At 41.3% G+C, this 17,124-nt stretch overlaps 1 protein-coding gene across 2 annotated transcripts; it reads left to right on the top strand.

Moving 5' to 3' along the window:
• The first annotated feature begins 546 nt into the window (after nt 1–546).
• Nucleotides 547–16,967, top strand: rcbtb2 (regulator of chromosome condensation (RCC1) and BTB (POZ) domain containing protein 2). Of its 2 annotated transcripts, none has more exons than XM_039821179.1 (12): nt 547–776; nt 2,354–2,488; nt 3,301–3,451; nt 4,740–4,906; nt 5,057–5,215; nt 7,093–7,200; nt 7,312–7,454; nt 8,453–8,643; nt 11,703–11,829; nt 14,928–15,067; nt 15,163–15,293; nt 15,398–16,967. In XM_039821179.1, exons 2-12 carry the CDS (start codon nt 2,363–2,365, stop codon nt 15,518–15,520), a joined length of 1,566 nt encoding a protein of 521 aa, XP_039677113.1. In that variant the 5' UTR covers nt 547–776; nt 2,354–2,362; the 3' UTR covers nt 15,521–16,967. The 2 variants fall into 2 exon arrangements, with proteins under 2 accessions (XP_039677113.1, XP_039677108.1); XM_039821174.1 differs by having other exon boundaries at nt 549–776; nt 15,414–16,967.
• The last annotated feature ends 157 nt before the right edge of the window (nt 16,968–17,124 follow it).

Genomic DNA, 17,124 nt, shown 5'->3' with positions numbered 1-17,124 from the left:
TATCCTATCCAATATTTCCTATATTTCTAAGTAGATTTTCAATTCTGTACTCTGATAAAATACAGTGTAGTTTAGTCTAAGGTTTTACATTTTGTGATATTAAATTTGAGGTAAGCAGGCCTACATACAAATTATAGAAGCTGCACAACATTTCTCCCACATCACATTACATTTTAATTATTTTGTTATTTTAATTTCTTTACTTTACAATCAGTCGATCAGTACAAATGGAGATATTAATTACAGTCACTTTAATTGTTAGTTTTTGTTTTATGGATTGTAGGCTATATAGACCTTTTTCATCCATTTTAATTTCCAAACAGGATACATTATTGGAGTTTTAATTAAAAAAAACAATATCTTTATTTGATTAGCACTTTTATTATGCAGATAGCTGCGTCACAAAACAAGATTGAAATGTTACAAAGTCTATTAGGCTACTAATAGCCTAGTTAGCTAGCTAGATAATGGTAATGCTTATTTATTTATTTATTGCCAATAACTAACATTAGAAAGTCCCAGCTCCGACTTCCAGTGAATGCACCATCTGACTAAACGTTACAGGAAGTACGGTGGTGGTGTTGCGATCAAAGCTAACTGGTGCAAACACAGCGACTGATGTAAATCCAGATCCATAGCAGACCGCCGAGATGATTCCATCAGCAACTTGACCGGCAGGGAATATGTTGGCTGACAGCTTCTCCGTGTTTCCGTGTTCAGTGATTAGAAAACGACCCCGCGGAGGAAGCACTAACGTTAGCTAGAACAACAGCAAGGTAACTAACGTCAACAGTTGGAAGCGTCAGCGGCTCCCAGCAGCAACAACACTCCTTACGCTAATTAGCTTAATATTTTTGTCACTTTTTCCTTTGCGTAGTTTATGTGCATCCTCTTTGGCATTTGTTGATTTGAAGAAAGCGGCGTGTAACGTTACTGTAACGTTAGTCGGGGATGGTTAGGAGTCTGGGTTCATGCTAAGTGCAACTTGATGTTATTGCTCGCTGGGAGACGATCGCTGTAGTTTTGACATATGTATGGCATGGTCATTTTATGAGCGCTTTGGCACTTTTGAATATTGCTGATTATGAAATAGATTCAGATGTTGCCCGCCCGATGCTTATAATTCAGCTGAGAATTGCTACGTAATGTCAATCCTATTAAATACGTTATTAGTCTTAACTAGTCTGATATGAGTTTGGATGAAGGCAGCTTTACGCAATGAGACAAGGAGGTTTTATGAGCATATATTGATCACGGGGGGGGACAGTCAGGATTATTAATAAGCTCCATTAAATACATGCCAAATCCACCCTTTTCAAATCTATTATGTGGGCATGTGTGCTGGTTAGTATATGCTACCCTTAGAACATCATGATGTTAATTCAGAAGAAGAGTGCCCCCTTCACGTATGGTATCACAGATTGAACTGAATATATTGCATCAGGCTTTAGTTATGGTAGAGCAAAGAAAAATGTCGAGATGACATTACATGGACTAAACTCCTTCTGCCAGTGAACACACTGTTAATGGGTTTACCTCAGTCAACAGCATACATGTTTTAATCTGTCTGCAAAACTGGCCGCAGGTCCCACCTGCTGTCTGTGCTGGGCACCTTTCTGAGGCTTGGAAAACAAGCATTGGTGGCTACAGACTGGACAATACTTAATCTCCAAAGTGCAGTAGTTACCCTTTGGCATATTAATTAAGCAGTCTAGTTTGCCTTCTTTTTTGGCAGATTTTGCCATTTGTCATCTTGTGATAACAGTACAATAAAAACAGAAATAGGAATTTGTATGCAATCAAGATTGTATTCGCTGGAGCAGGAATGGCTTTAACATGACAACTGAACCATATTCCTGTTTGTAGGGCTGTGCTCGATTGAAGAAATTCTTAGTCGACTAACACTCATTCAATTGTATCGACTAATCGATTAGTTGATTTAATCGACAGATCTGTAAATCTGAGTTTCTCCGCAAAGAGTCATGCAAAAGCACCACTTTAATTCTTGTGTTTACCAGAGATGTGCTGGTACGTTTCTTGGAAATGAGTCATTCAGCATGAAAAAAGCATAAAACATGACTAATCGACTAAAGAAATCTAAGTTGACTAAGACCAAAACGACAGATTAGTCGACTAATCGACTAAGAGGGAGCAGCCCTACCTGTTTGACTGTGACTCCGCATTTTACTTTATGAATCTATTCTTTCTTTCAAAGAGCACCCAGAGTACAATGCTTAGGAGACGAAAGGAACATGTTCTTCCCATTGAGGCCTTTTCTTAACATATTCTGCTTTTGTACACTGTATTTTTTTTGTATTCACATCTGTTCAACTGTTTTCTCCTCATTTCACAGCTGAGTAGTATGCTGGACGTGGGAAAGTGGCCAGTTTTTGCGCTCCTTCCTCCTGAGGAACTCCGGCTTATTCGGCAGGCTTGTGTCTTTGGCAGCGCTGCAAACGAAGCCTTCTATGTCACAGTTAATGATGAGGTAACACTTTGGGTTAAAGCAAGTGTGCTTTAAGCCTCTTGTTTACATGCTGTGTAGAAGATTTGTCGCAGGACCTGATGGACTAATCTCTCTTCTTTGTTTTGATTATTGTCAATTCAGAAGTGGATAGAAAAAAAGTTGCCAGCCTCTGTGGTTGATACAAGTTGCAGTTCCAGGCCCAGGGATAAGCAGATAGAATGAGGCTATCTTTAGCCGTACAGGCCTAATACCCGAGCAAGCTCCATTTTTAGCCTGAGGAAAGGTGTAGGGCGTGCCGCGTCTTGCCACTCTGGCTTACTCATTTGTTTGTCCCTGTGGTCCAAGCTGTTTATGTCGCGGAGCAGTCAATTGTGGTGTAATACAAATATTCTTTACAGATTTTAAAGATTACATTTTGGTTGCAAGTGTAGTTCTATTTGGGGTGTGACTAATGCTGAAATGATTAATCCATTAATTAATTATTTAGTCAGTCGACAAAAAATTGACTCAAAATCTCTGCACTGGGAACTTTGTGACATTTCAGAGACTTTATAGACAATCGATCAAAATCAATAACCGACAGAGAACTGGGACAATGGGGGGGAAAAGATTTATTATAGAGTTCATATAGACTGTGAAATGACTGGTCACACTTTTGACTCTTCCATTATTTGAAATCATAATTATATATTCTACTAACAAAGTGTTGATATTATTTAGTCTCCTGCCCAGGATGTCATCTCACCAAATATGTTGTGTGTCCGTGTTATCAGTAAACAACAGAATGTAGAATTTGTGCATCATTTTTTCATTCTTTCATTCATTCTTTGTAGGTCTTTGCTTTGGGCACCAACTGCAGCGGCTGTTTAGGGCTCGGAGACCTTCAAAGCACTATTGAGCCGCGCCGGATTGATGTCTTGTGTGGAAAGAAGATTGTGTCCCTAAGCTATGGAACAGGACCACATGTGGCTATCGCTACTGCAGGTAATCCAGTCCAGAAAACTTGTATTTGTCCCAGAGGGGACATGTCCTCAGGATGCAAAGCAATGCCATTGCGCATGCAAATGTCTAGACTCTGGTTTTATGACTATCTTGTGTCATTGCTGCCCATACACTATCAAAAAAACGCCTAATTTAAAACAACAGTGCAAAATTAAATTTTAAATAAGAGTCTTAATAACTTGAATTCATACGGGTGTGATCTGAATACACTAAATGTTCTGCGAATTAATATGGCTTTCAGCTAAGGGCAATTGGTCTGTTAAAAGTGACAGCTTTGAATGCTGACATTTAACAGTTTGCTGTGTTTTGCGACAAAAGTGGTCTTGTTGTTATCGTAAACCAGCAGTCGCACAATGTCGCATCAAACGGTGGACAATTATTGTAACCCTTTACTGGCAATGTTGGGAAAGTTCACTTTCTACATGAACTAGTTCAAAGTTCAGTTCACAAATTTTAAAATGAACTAGTTCAGTTCATAGTTCATACTTCAAAAATTTGAACTAAGTTCACAGTTCCAAAAATGAACTAGTTCATAGTTCTTTTTTTCCATATGTTGCTTTAGTTCAATGCGCCGTTTCAGGTTTGCTGTGGATGTGACTGAAGTGCGGATTTTCTTTTTGAAAGCCGGCGGGCAAAGTTTGCACAGAAATGTAAGATTTTTCCCATCCTCACCGACCTTTAACCTGGTGTTGCCAGATTGGGTGTTTTTCCACTACATATTAAGGCCTGTTTACGGTGTGTTTTTAGCCGGGTTTTGGCCTGGAAGGCTCTATAGAAATCTGGCACCCTATTGAACGAAGTTAAACTGAGAGAGCCTGCCGTTCACAGACACCAGAATGAATGAGTTCACAGTAACGTTCATCAGGCAGTAATACAGGCACAACACTGCTTACTGGTCCAATGGGTGCTTGGCCATAGATAATGTGATTGTACAAACATGGATTAAACAAAAAGATGCATTTTGTTTCCAACCATTCAGATTTCAAGCGATGTTGTTTTTTTGAGTGTTAACAGATCTTGAACAGCCTCGGGAAACATCACAAACATTGTTGATTTACTTGCTGTCAAGTGTCCGTCCGTGCGTTACAAGACCTGTCAATTAATTTCACAGTGATTGCAGGTTTTGTGTTCATATTTGGATCCCATTTGGCCTTTTATCCAGATGTCTTTCACTCTGCTGTAAATCGTGCGAAGTCGTTTGCTTCTTATCTATTAATAAAACATTAACCACTGAGACAACATGAATGAAGGTTTGCCTGCTGCTTCATAGATGGAGAGGTGTTTGCTTGGGGCCACAATGGCTACAGCCAGCTAGGCAATGGGACCACCAACCACGGACTGACCCCTGCCCTGGTGTCCACCAACCTCCTCAGCAAGAGAGTGACAGAGGTGGCCTGTGGCTCCCACCACACTATTGCTCTCACGACTGACGGAGAGGTAACAGATCGTCAGTCAGGTCCTTTTTGTGAGATTCATTCTGCTTCATCTGTGTGTTTCTTTGGACAGTGGACAACTCTCTCTCTCTCTCTCTCTCTCTCTCTCTCTTTTTCTCTCTCTCTCTCTCTCTCTCTGTCTCTCTGTGTTCAGGTGTATGCATGGGGTTACAACAACTCAGGCCAAGTAGGTTCAGGGTCTACTGCCAACCAGCCGACACCGCGCCGCGTTAGCAGCTGCCTGCAGAACAAAGTGGTGGTTAACGTAGCCTGTGGTCAGCTCTGCTCTATGGCTGTACTAGACAATGGAGAGGTAATGGGTCACATCACTCTGCAGATGTTTAGCATGAAGAAGTGAATCAGTGCTCTCAGGAGTCATCTTCTTTGTCAGTGGGCCGGCCCCCTTTTTTTTTTTTCGTTTGGCTAACGCAAATAGAAGATGTCATGGCTAATCATTTTATGTTTTATTTCTTTTTCTCATTTTTATTTTGAAATATATACCACTTTATTTTTTTAGGTGTGGCAGATCATTTGTAAACCCTGTCCCCATGTTCATCGCAGGTCACAGTAAATGCTTTTCCTAAAATGGGGACATCTAAGAATGTACATATGCATGTATGCACTAAAAAAAAAGATTTTTAGAGATGCACCGATTACAACTTTCTAGGGCGATTGCAATTTCCCATTGGAATTTCAGGCCAGCCGATACCGATTTCAACTGATTCCGATTTCATTTTTTCTAACCACTTTACAGCACACACAAATATTTATTTTCTATCTTTTCTTTAATAGAACATTTTGCACAGAACATAGACAATTTTTTCGAACAGATAATGGATCACTATAAAATAGAACTATATAAATTACTCCTGGTGTGGGAAATTCACACACATCTAAAGTGCAATGTTAGAACCATTTCCTTCTTTTCACATCCAAAACAAAAAAAATGTGATTTGGGTTTTTGGTGTCGTCCCTCCTTGAGAACTGTAACTCGTATAACTTATGTTGTCAGTTAAAGTGATGGTTCGGAGTAATTTCACCCTAGGGTCCTTTGCACCATGACCTCGAGCCAAACACCCCCCCAGAAGCTTTTTTCACCTGGGTCTAACATTGGGAGAGTTAGCGTAGAGTAGCGTAGAGTAGCGTAGAGTAGCGTAGAGTAGCGTTAGCCGCTGAATAGCTTAGCGCAGAGGCTAATGGATCCAAAGTGTCTCTTAACATTACCCCACTAATAATGCCCGAAATGATACCAAAGGTCTACACTAGTATATATAGGTTATGCACTCATAAAACGATGGATTGTAAAGTTTGTAAGTACACCAGAAGGTTACGTAAATAACACTTGCCTGCTGGCTTCTGCTCTCTGCTGTTGTTGTTGTTGCTGCTGCTGTAAGACGAGTGCTTAGGGACATCTACAAATTACAACACCGAAAAGAGATGCAACAAAAATATTGTTTAATTTAACTTATTTTTTAAAGTAAGTGCTGTAGTATAACTAGCAGGAGACAAGTAATAATTGAGGTAAGTTTGGAGACATTACCTTATTTAATCATTAAATTAATAAATATTTTTGTTGCATCTCTTTTCGGTGTTGTAATTTGTAGGTTTTCCTAAGCACTCTTACTGCCCGGTAGTAACAGCAGCAGCAGCAGCAGCGAAGAGCAGAAGCCAGCAGGCAAGTGTTATTTACATAAACTTCTGGTGTACTTACAAATTTTACAATCCATCGTTTTATGAGTGCATAACCTATTTGTACTACTGTAGACGTTTGGTATCATTTCGGGCATTATTAGTGGGGTAATGTTAAGAGACACTTCGGATCCATTAGCCCTGCGCTAAGCTATTCAGCTGATAACGCTACGCTACGCTAACGCTCCCAATGTTCGACCCAGGTGAAAAAAGCTTCTGGGGGGGTGTTTGGCTCGAGGTCATGGTGCAAAGGACCCTAGGGTGAAATTACTCCGAACCATCACTTTAATTGTAGCGTTGACCGGCATGAAATCGGCATATGTCAGACTGACCTGCCGGCCGCCAGTCATGGCCGAGCAGGTGAAAACCGGCCAATTCCGGTCACCGGCTGGTCTATCGGTGCATCTCTAACGATTTTTCAAATATGCATACAGAACACCACCGCCCCACCAATGCCTTGATATAGTGTGTGCATAATCTGAATTTGTCCCCTGTGTGTAGATCTATGGTTGGGGCTACAATTGCAATGGACAGCTAGGTTTGGGCAACAATGGAAATCAGCAGACCCCATGCAGGATTGCTGCTCTCCAAGGTGTCAACATCGTCCAGGTAAGAGCCTAGGGAGAGATACATCTCATAAAGCTCATAAAGTTTTTCGATTATTTATATCCGTTAACATTCAGCTTAATCCCATATCCATATCATCCTTCCCATATACAGGTTGCCTGTGGATATGCACATACATTGGCGCTTACAGATGAGGGGATGGTTTACGCCTGGGGAGCCAACTCATATGGGCAGTTGGGAACAGGCAATAAGAGTAACCAAGCTCTCCCCACTCTGATAAACACAGACAAGGAGAGGTTAGTACTTTGTTTAAAGCCCTTGGCCTCTCTCTGCCATCACCACAGGTCACTGATGGCCGCATGAAAAGATCCTGAGAGATTTAGGGCCCTATTTTAACGATCTGAGTGCACGGCGTGAAGCGCCTGGTGCAAGTGCGTTTCGGGCGTGTCCCAAATCCACTTTTGCTAGTTTGACGGTGGAAAAAAGGGTCCGTGCGCCGGGCACATGATTCAAAATGGTTGTACTTAGTGTCTTCATTAATTCATAGTTGTGTTTTGGGCATAACATGCAATAAACCAATCAGAGCTCATCTGCCATTCCCTTTAAAAGCCAGGTGCGTTTGGGGCTTGGTGCATTGCTATTATGATGGAGGATTTGCACTAATAATATAGTAATATTTTTATTTGTAATTGTGTGTGTGTGTGTGTGTGTGTGTGTGTGAAACAAGCATAGTGTGCGTGCGCTGTGCACGAGCCTAGGCGCATTTTACTAATTTGCTGTTAAAATAACAATGAAATGCTGCGTTATTGACTTTAGACCAGGTTTTTGTTGGTCAATGGCGCGATCACTTCCCGCTGCCTCAAGACAGCAACACTCCAAGAATGCAACTGAACACACCTCCCTGTAAGACCAGCACGCCCATGGACGCAAAGATGGCCGCAGATGCATTTGCTATTTATTCAACGTGGGCGCTGGACAGGAAATTGACAACTGCGTCGGTCTTAAACTAGCAAAGACACTTGCGTGGTCCTTGCGCTGCGCCGCGCCGCACTGGGGACAAGATAGGGCCCTTAGTTGCTAAATGCCTCAAAGGCATTGTTTAATCATCATAGAGTAAAAAGAGATTGATTGCTGACTCTGGAGAAGTAGTGCTCATTGTAGAAATCTATTTGTCTGATAGAATGCCTTCCTTGCCTCTTTATTGGCCGTATTCGACATATTTCAACTTACAGTCTGCATGAGAAGGCTGTACATTAGAAGTAATTTAAGGTTTGAATTCTGTTTGTGTCACTAGGATGGTGGAGGTAGCTGCATGTCACACCAGCCACACGTCAGCTGCCAAGACCCAGAGTGGGCAGGTTGTGATGTGGGGTCAGTGTCGAGGTCAGGCTGTGGCCAGCCCCCACCTCACCCATTTCGGAAGCACAGACGATGTGTTTGCCTGCTTCGCCACACCAGCAGTCACGTGGCACCTCCTCTCTGTAGGTAAGAAAGAAGAAAAAAAAAAAAAAAAAAAAAAGAGTTTCCTAAACATCCTCAACTAGAAGTGCACTCGGAGAGCGTAGACCTCCGCCATGCATGCCCTATCTCATAATGTTAATGCAGCGTGAGTTTTCCCAGTCTGGAACTCATTTTTTATTATTCCGACAACATGAAGGCAGCACAAAAGTCTTATCTCGCAATGTTAACGAAAGTGAAAAATGATTTGTGGCTTCAAATCAAAATGTGAGGGCTTCTTCCGTGGCCCATGCTACACCCTTCCACCAAGGTTCATGAAAATCGGGCCAGTAGTTTTACCGCTATCCTGCTGACAGACAAACAAATCGAAAACATAACCCTTCTTGCTGGAGGCAATAAGTAAGGATTAAAAATGTTTGTTAACCTTTTAAAATTTGCCCCATTTACCCTGTTACTCGTCAGAGGTAAACATAGCACATGGTCACATGTGTGTCATAGGTACAAATTCCTGGAAGTGGTCTAAGAGGTAAACAGGAAACTGTTTCCTGTCCACGTCAAACAGTCATATGTTTACCTATTGATCTCATTTGAAACTTTGATCTCAACTCAAACTGAGGAGCATTTTTTACACTCCATTTTGTAAAGTTATTGGCATCCCTCTGAAAAACCAGTTTACAGTCACTAACAAGCAGAGATGTAAAAAAGTACTCACTTCTCGTACTCAAGTAGAAGTACAGATACTTGTGTTAAATAAATAAATACTCTGGTAAAAGTAGAAGTACTGATTTAATTTCTTTACTCAAGTAAAAGTTACAAAGTACAGGCTTGGAAATTTACTTCAAGTTTAAAAGTAAAAGTAGCCTTGTGAATTTTTATGCAAAGCTACCTGGACCACACAAATGTTACTAGAGTGCAAGCTGAGAAACTTCAGTAGACATGGAGAAAAGGCTCTTTATATGCCATTGGCTACATTTTAAATGGATGTCTGCCAAGGCCTAAAACATCACATATATGATTATTGTGACAGAGACTGGGACTCCAGGTTAATAAGATTCTGACTGAGTAGCAAGATATGAATTCAATTGTGATTCTGTGAGAAATCACAGATCCAGTTTCTCTTTTTTTAATCTTCCCCTTAACATTTAAAGGAATCTACATGTACCGGTATGTGTGTGTGCTCAAATATGGCTTCTGGAAAGAAAATAAAGTATTAAATATTAATTACTAAACAGACATTAATTAAGAAGTTCCCCATACTTTAAGAGCTACGCAGCACATTCGCCAGGAGTCATTCTTGATGTCTAAACATCTCTCTCAGATAAGGCCAAGGATAATTGTGAATGTCTTGCTGCTTGTCTGCTGAATCTCTGGGATCTCTCATGTCGCCATCCATACTACTAGTGCTAACGTTACCACCATCATGCTGCAATGATTTGCCGCAAATGAATGCTGCCGAATCTGTTGAGTTGTCTTGTAGTGGTGCGTCAAGTATATTATCAATTAGATTGAATTCGGTATTGATGACGCGAAAAATAGTAACGGTAACTCCAGTGAAATTATTTGAAACTTGTTAATGAGGACTAGATTAGGACTGTATTTAAAGCTGACCATTCTGGTTTCCAACTTCGCCCCAGGTGTGTCTGTTAAAACACGGACGGAGACAACTTCTCTCTTCTGATGCTTTATTAAGATCAAGCAACGTGCAACCTAGCTAACAGGTGAACACAAACAACAAAATCACTAGCTAACTTACTTTAAATTTGCAAGAACTATAGACCAGTACAACAGGCTTACATTAACTGACAACATAAGTTATACGACTTACAGTTCTCAAGGACGCACACACACAATCTAACTGATTATCCTCTGGACAGCATATAGTGTCTTTTTCTTTTCTCTCATTTGTTTCTCCGTGTGGCCCGCTCGCGGTGTGAGGCGCGTGTCCGCGCTATTTTCCGACATGCACTCACGATCACTCCTGATAGACGACCTTTTGTACAAAACTAAAGTAACAAACCTATTTTTGAAAATGTAAGGAGTAGAAAGTACCGATATACGTGTTAAAATGTAAGGAGTAAAAGTAAAAAGTCGCCACAAAAATAAATAGTAAAGTAAAAATATCTGAAAAATCTACTTGAGTACAGTAACGAAGTATTTGTTCTTCGTTACTTCCCATCTCTGCTAACAAGCCACTGAAATTCGTTTCTGCTCAGTCAAAGTGTTAGAACTGATTGTGGGCCGTGTACAGTAAAACATTCACAGCCAAACAACAGTACATTTTCAACCAGTTACACTGCAAGACCATCTGCGTTTCGAGAACAGAAAACCCCATGTGCCACAGAAAATTCATCAAACACTCCCACACAGTTTAATGTTTGATATTACAGTAGTTTATTGGTGTGGCCACATAATACAAAAAGTATTTCTGTATCTGCTGCTCTGAAATTTGTTTAAATGAATTCAATACTTTACCAATGGCATTAGTTTGGCCACCTCTGTAGTAGAGTACTGCTAGTACCAGCTCGGCTCGGCTCAGCTCGACTCGGACGATTTTCCATTGCAGATTTAGTACCGCCTAATGCGTGAGGCAAGTGTGGCTGGTCGTCATAGCGACGCCGCAGGAAACTGTGACACACGCACACACACACAGAACGTCGAAGGTGTGTTGTTTTTGATTCTCAGCGTGTGGCTGTTGCCACAGCCAGAAGACAAATTTTAGTTTCAAAAGAAGCTGGAGGCAGCAAAAAAAAACACCAGGTATTTAAAAATGGCGGGTTTGTTCAGGACCCCACCCGTCTGTCACTAGCTATGATGACGCAGTAATTAGTGACGATTCTCTCTGACCAATCAGCAGCCTGCAGGTTTTCACGTCACCTTTTGATATCACCTCAGCTCCCTTGGAACCTCGACGGAGGTGATACTAAACAAAGTTAGCAGGTACCAGGGGCTTTTTTTCATAATGGGAAACCCAAAAAGACGAGTAGAGGCGAGGCAAGCATCTACCATGTGTTGGAAAACCGCCAAAATAGTGACTCCAGTTAAATTCGTTTCATTTTGTCTTCTTACTTTTCTTCTTTTTTTGCCAGATGGCGATGACTACCTGACTGTTGCCCAGTCTTTGAAGAAGGAGTTTGACAGCCCAGAGATTTCTGACCTAAAGTTCTTGGTTGATGGGAAGTGTATCCATGTTCACAAAGCCCTGCTGAAAATCAGGTACAGAGAACAAGGATGCTCAAAGCCCAAAGTAATTCAATTAAATTAATATGTATTTATAGTATCAAATCATAACAAGAGTTATCTCAAGACACTTTACAGATAGAGTAGGTCTAGACCACACTCTATAATTTACAAAGACCCAACAATTCCAGTAATTCCCCCAAGAGCAAGCATTTAGTGCGACAGTGGCGAGGAAAAACTCCCTTTTAGGAAGAAACCTGGGACAGACCCAGACTCTTGGTAGGCGGTGTCTGAGGGTGCCGGTTGGGGGTGTGATGAACAGTGGCAATAATAGTCTCAATAAAGATAATGGAACAGTGACTAGAAATAGTAGTCATAGTAGTTCATGGCGTAGCAGGGCACTGCAGGGCATAGCAGGGTGTAGCAGGACGTAGCAGGGCACTGCAGGGCGATACAAGGCACTGCAGGGCATAGCAGGGCACTGCAGAGCATAGCAGGACGTAGCAGGGCACTGCAGGGTGTTACAGGGCATAGCAGGGCACTGCAGGGTGTAGCAGTACGTAGCAGGGCACTGCAGGACGTAGCAGGGCATAGCAGGGCGCGTAGCAGGGCACTGCAGGGTGTAGAAGGACGTAGCAGGGCACTGCAGGGCATAGCAGGACGTAGCAGGGCACTTCTGTAAAAAACAAAAACAACTTAATGTGTACTTTTTGCATGCTTTGTTAATATTTTTCAGTGCATTGTAGACTCGTTGAATAAATGGAAGTCTATAAAAACTAACCAAAGAAACAGAGTTCCCATCCAATGGCATGACATTTTGAGCATCTGGTGTGAGTCTGGTGAGGTGTACAATGTGTTAAGCAAGCATTATAAACTGTACCTGCTCACACACAATATTTAATTTTGTTTACAATATCTTCTTATTGTGGTTCCTATGTACACACATGACCTTTGGGTGCACATGATGATCCTAATACAGGAACTGAAACTGTCTCCAGGTTTTCTTCTCTGACGTCGGGTCACTAAGCTCTTGTCTTCTTTGCTCGACTCGACTTTTAAGAGCCGATTTTCTTTTTCTTCCTCAGCAGAGCAGCCTGCTTCTCCATCCGGACTTTCAGTTTGGTCACATGATTCTGTTTTTCACATTTAGAGGTTGTGCTTGGCCATGAGTAATTGAAGGTGCTTGGTATACCACAGTCAGGGGAACAGAAACACGCATTGGTGTTGCAGAATTGTGTGATTGTTTTATAGGGCTGAACGATTTTTGGGGGAAAAAAATCGTATTGCGATCATGTTAAATAATGTAATAAGATGTAAATGAAAGATCCATTGAAAATGGGACATTTGTGTAAACAATCGGTGATATGGAACATTATTATTCTAGCATTTATCTTGTGAAAAAAACAGTAAATCTAATAATAAAGAGGAATAACAAATGTTAAGCCAAATGTTAAACCAAACATTCAACTAAATATTTCACATTTGATTAATCGCGATCTTCACGATTAGCTAATCGCATTCTTTCTAATCACGATTTCGGTTTGAAAAGGATTAATCGTTCAGCCCCAGTGTTAATTATAGAAACAATTTGTTTTTCATACATTTCGTTAATTGTGACGCCACCATGGTATACCACCTATACCTACTGCATGCTGCGTTGCCTGTATTTAAACTCCATCTGTTAGACAGTGTTTCCTCGTCCTTCCTGTTAATGTCACGGGGAAGCAAAGGCAGACCTATTGTTTCCTGCTTTTCTTTTTATAACTGCACTTGGGCACAAAGCATCTGCATTCCAGACCCTCGCTCTTTTGCACTGTCAGTAGGAAGGAGCCAGACTGTCTGCGACGTCAGCCCCTAGTGCACACGCTCGCACGGATGTGCGACACATTATAACGCGTGCTTTGCCAAGATCACGTGCAAATGGCACGTTTTTGAGATGCACTTCTCGAATGAAGACTCCGTTGTTTGTTCAACCGTGTCCTCAGAAGAAACGATAGCAAGGCAGTGTTCTGAGCCAGTACAGATTAACGGGGAGGGGAAATGGTAATCAGTATGCATAATGTAGAGAGCCAGAATAAGGAAAAATACTGTAGGCTATTAGTTGATCAGTTGTTGTTGGCCAAGTGCCTCTGCTGTGCCTCAGGGCATGTATTTTGGCATTAAGAGTGAATCTTAAGTTAGATCACAAGAATATATGAATATATTTCATTTACAGTTTAAATTACAGTACATTAAAAAAGACCCATCACTGTTTCTGTATACTTGTTCAGAGTTAGACAACTCTGGAGGGTTCAGATAGCATGGTATGGGAGAGAAAACATGACTCATAAATAGTGAACGCTATGATTGCAAACATGAATAGAAATGAAGAAGTGTACTTGTTGGCATTTTAAAATAGCATGGCAGTGATTTTTTGCAGGTCTCACTTCCGTAACTGCTAATCATGTATACTTCCTATTACTTCTGAATAATTTCTAAAATTATGCTGTAGCGTAGGGCTGGGCTGGATAAAATCAAATATCACAATATCTTTGACCAAATACTTCGATATTGATACCGCACCAATATTGTAGTGTTTACTATTGGTGCCTTCACAAAATATTTACACAATGAGATTTTTGATAAATAATCATCAGTAATGTGGATATAATGACTAAGTGGGTAAAGGCAAATAATAGAACGGTTACAAAAGTCTGGTAAGTTCAGAAAATGACATCACTCTACTGTAATGCAGCCTTTAAAACCAGGAAAAGACAACACTTATGTCATATTACGATATAACCATATCCAAAATCTAAGACAAAATCTAGTCTCATATCACAATATCGATGATCTACTGTCACGTTTCCGATTTTTGCAGTTCTTTATAGGGAGCCACTGTTTCCATTGATTTCCATACTGTATGAAAATTGAATTAGCAGGCTCTCGCTTGAGTCGTCCTTTTGACAACAAGTTAATTGCGGGCTTATAGGTTTTTGAATCACTGCAGCATGATTTGGAAAAAAATATATCAGTAGTGTTAGGTACGCATTCTTAAAAAAACTAACAAATAGGCAAACACATGCTAAATCACCGGTGTGGTATCTTTTAACATATGTCACTGGAGTAGTCAGCACCTTTTCTTCCCTCTCCAGATGTGAGCATTTTCGTGCACTGCTTAATGAAACAGAGGAGGAGACCATAGAAATCCACCAGTTCTCATACCTGGTGTACCGAGCCTTCCTGGAGTACCTCTACACAGACACCATTAACCTGCCACCAGAGGATGCTATTGGTAAGCCCCAGACACGGACCACCGTCCTTCACACACTGAAAGTCGGTGCAGAAGTCCTGAACACACTCACCTGTGTGCTGTTCTTGTGTGCGCAGGGTTGCTGGACTTGGCCACGTTCTACCGAGAGACGCGGCTGAAGAGGCTGTGCCAGGAAACGATCAAGAGGGGCATTTCTGAGGAGAACGCCATCACTCTGCTCTCTGCCGCTGTCAAGTATGAGGCTCGGGTAAGCTTATAGCCCCCCCCGACACACTGTCAAACACCATGGTGGTGGGGGGGGGGACCTTCTCAGTAGCTAGTCAGTTATACTCCTCAGCAATGACCAGACAGCCCTCTTCATTTTTAGGACCTGGAGGAGTTCTGCTTCAAGTTTTGCATCAACCACCTAACAGCCGTCACGCAGACCCAGGCATTTGCAGACATGGACCACGACCTGCTCAAGAACTTCATTAGTAAAGCCAGCCGCTACGGGGCCTTCAAAAACTGAATAGAGCGGGCCCCCCGTAGCGACGGACTCAACACGTTGAGGTTTCAGCCCACCGAGGTCCTGAGAGTCGACCCGAGACCACAGCACTCGGCAGGTTGATCAGCACTTCAAAGCCTCGTCGCTGGGGCTGTTAACCACCGCAGAGGCAAAGGGTTTCAGGTTTCAGCCTCTAACTGACGGCTTCTGTGTTACTGCCCTGAACCCAGCCCAAACACACACACACACACACACACACACACAAGTTGCTTTTGGGGCGTACATATCGGGTTATCCCACTCGTTCTGTCAAAAGCAGACTGGCTGAATAAGAAAGATGCGTTGCTGACAATAGGCTTGGCTAATTAAGGCGTCTGATTTGTTTGATCAAGCTGGTCGACAGGTAGATGCCTCGCAGTGACAGGATGCCTGGACATGCTGAATGCTAAACGTAATTCTTTGCAATAAGTAATTATTTTTTTTCTTATCACAATGCCCTTTAGCAGTTAGTAAAAGAAATAATCAATAAGTATATCGTACTGTAGCCATGAATTGACCCTTGATTCTCAAACGTTCCTGATTGAGAAGTAATATTTAATAAGGGGAGAAACACAAGCTGCTCTTCTTCTTTGTTTTATACTGTAGTGTTTCACCCTTTGCTATCCAAACTCACGGTTACTTTTTCATGTTTGTATTGACTAACATTTGCACTATTTTGCTGCCGTGACCTAACGCGACACACACACACACACACACACACACACACACACACAGAACGTCGAAGGTGTTGTTTTTGTCAGTTACTTTTGGCCATCGTCACCTGACTGAAATGAAAAGATGCAATCAGTTAGATTTATGAGAAATATGGACATCCTCCTGCATGTTTACTTGTGTTCAGATTCACCGTCTCTGTGCAGCAGGAAACGCTGTCTGACTTACACAAGCATACCGATTCCTGTGTAGCTTGTCGGTGATCTTACACCATAGCTTTAGCCTATTTTACAGTCGTGTTTCATTGCAATTTGGTATGTTTACAAAAGTTTGGTTGTTGGATTTTTTTTTTTTTTTATATTGGCAGCATCTTTTTACAAGTATTTCTTTCTATTTCTCACCTGGTAGCACCTTTTGTGGTAATGAAATAGTGCTGGCTTGTGTAATTGCCAACTGACTGTTGAATATAGCCTCATATAGTCTCTTTAAATGTAGTTACCAGATATTTTCACATTACATTTCTACATCCGTCTAAATAAAATGTAACAAAATGCTTTTACTTTAACAAGCCAATTATTGTGTTGTTGTTTTTTTAAACATTTTGATAATTACTAAACGGAAATGCCTGTGTTCTCATTTTGTATGGAAAATGCTGTAATCTGCTGACAGCGGCATCTAATGGTAACATTTGATAATCTAAAATGTATTAAAATGAGTAACTACAGAATTTGATGTATGTGTTATTGCTGTGATTGGTGGCCTGTTTGTGGTGGAATAATGTACAGCCTTGACATACTACACAATGTTAAATACTGCACTTCATATTCAGACCATGCAACATTTGCCACACACACACAGGTTTGTGGCACTATCTTTGTGGGGGA

This window comes from Perca fluviatilis, chromosome 2 (assembly GCF_010015445.1).
Source record: "Perca fluviatilis chromosome 2, GENO_Pfluv_1.0, whole genome shotgun sequence".
NCBI classification, from domain to species: domain Eukaryota; kingdom Metazoa; phylum Chordata; class Actinopteri; order Perciformes; family Percidae; genus Perca; species Perca fluviatilis.
The sequence above is the reverse complement of the archived record's forward strand: the minus strand, read 5'-3'. Positions and strand labels throughout refer to the sequence as shown.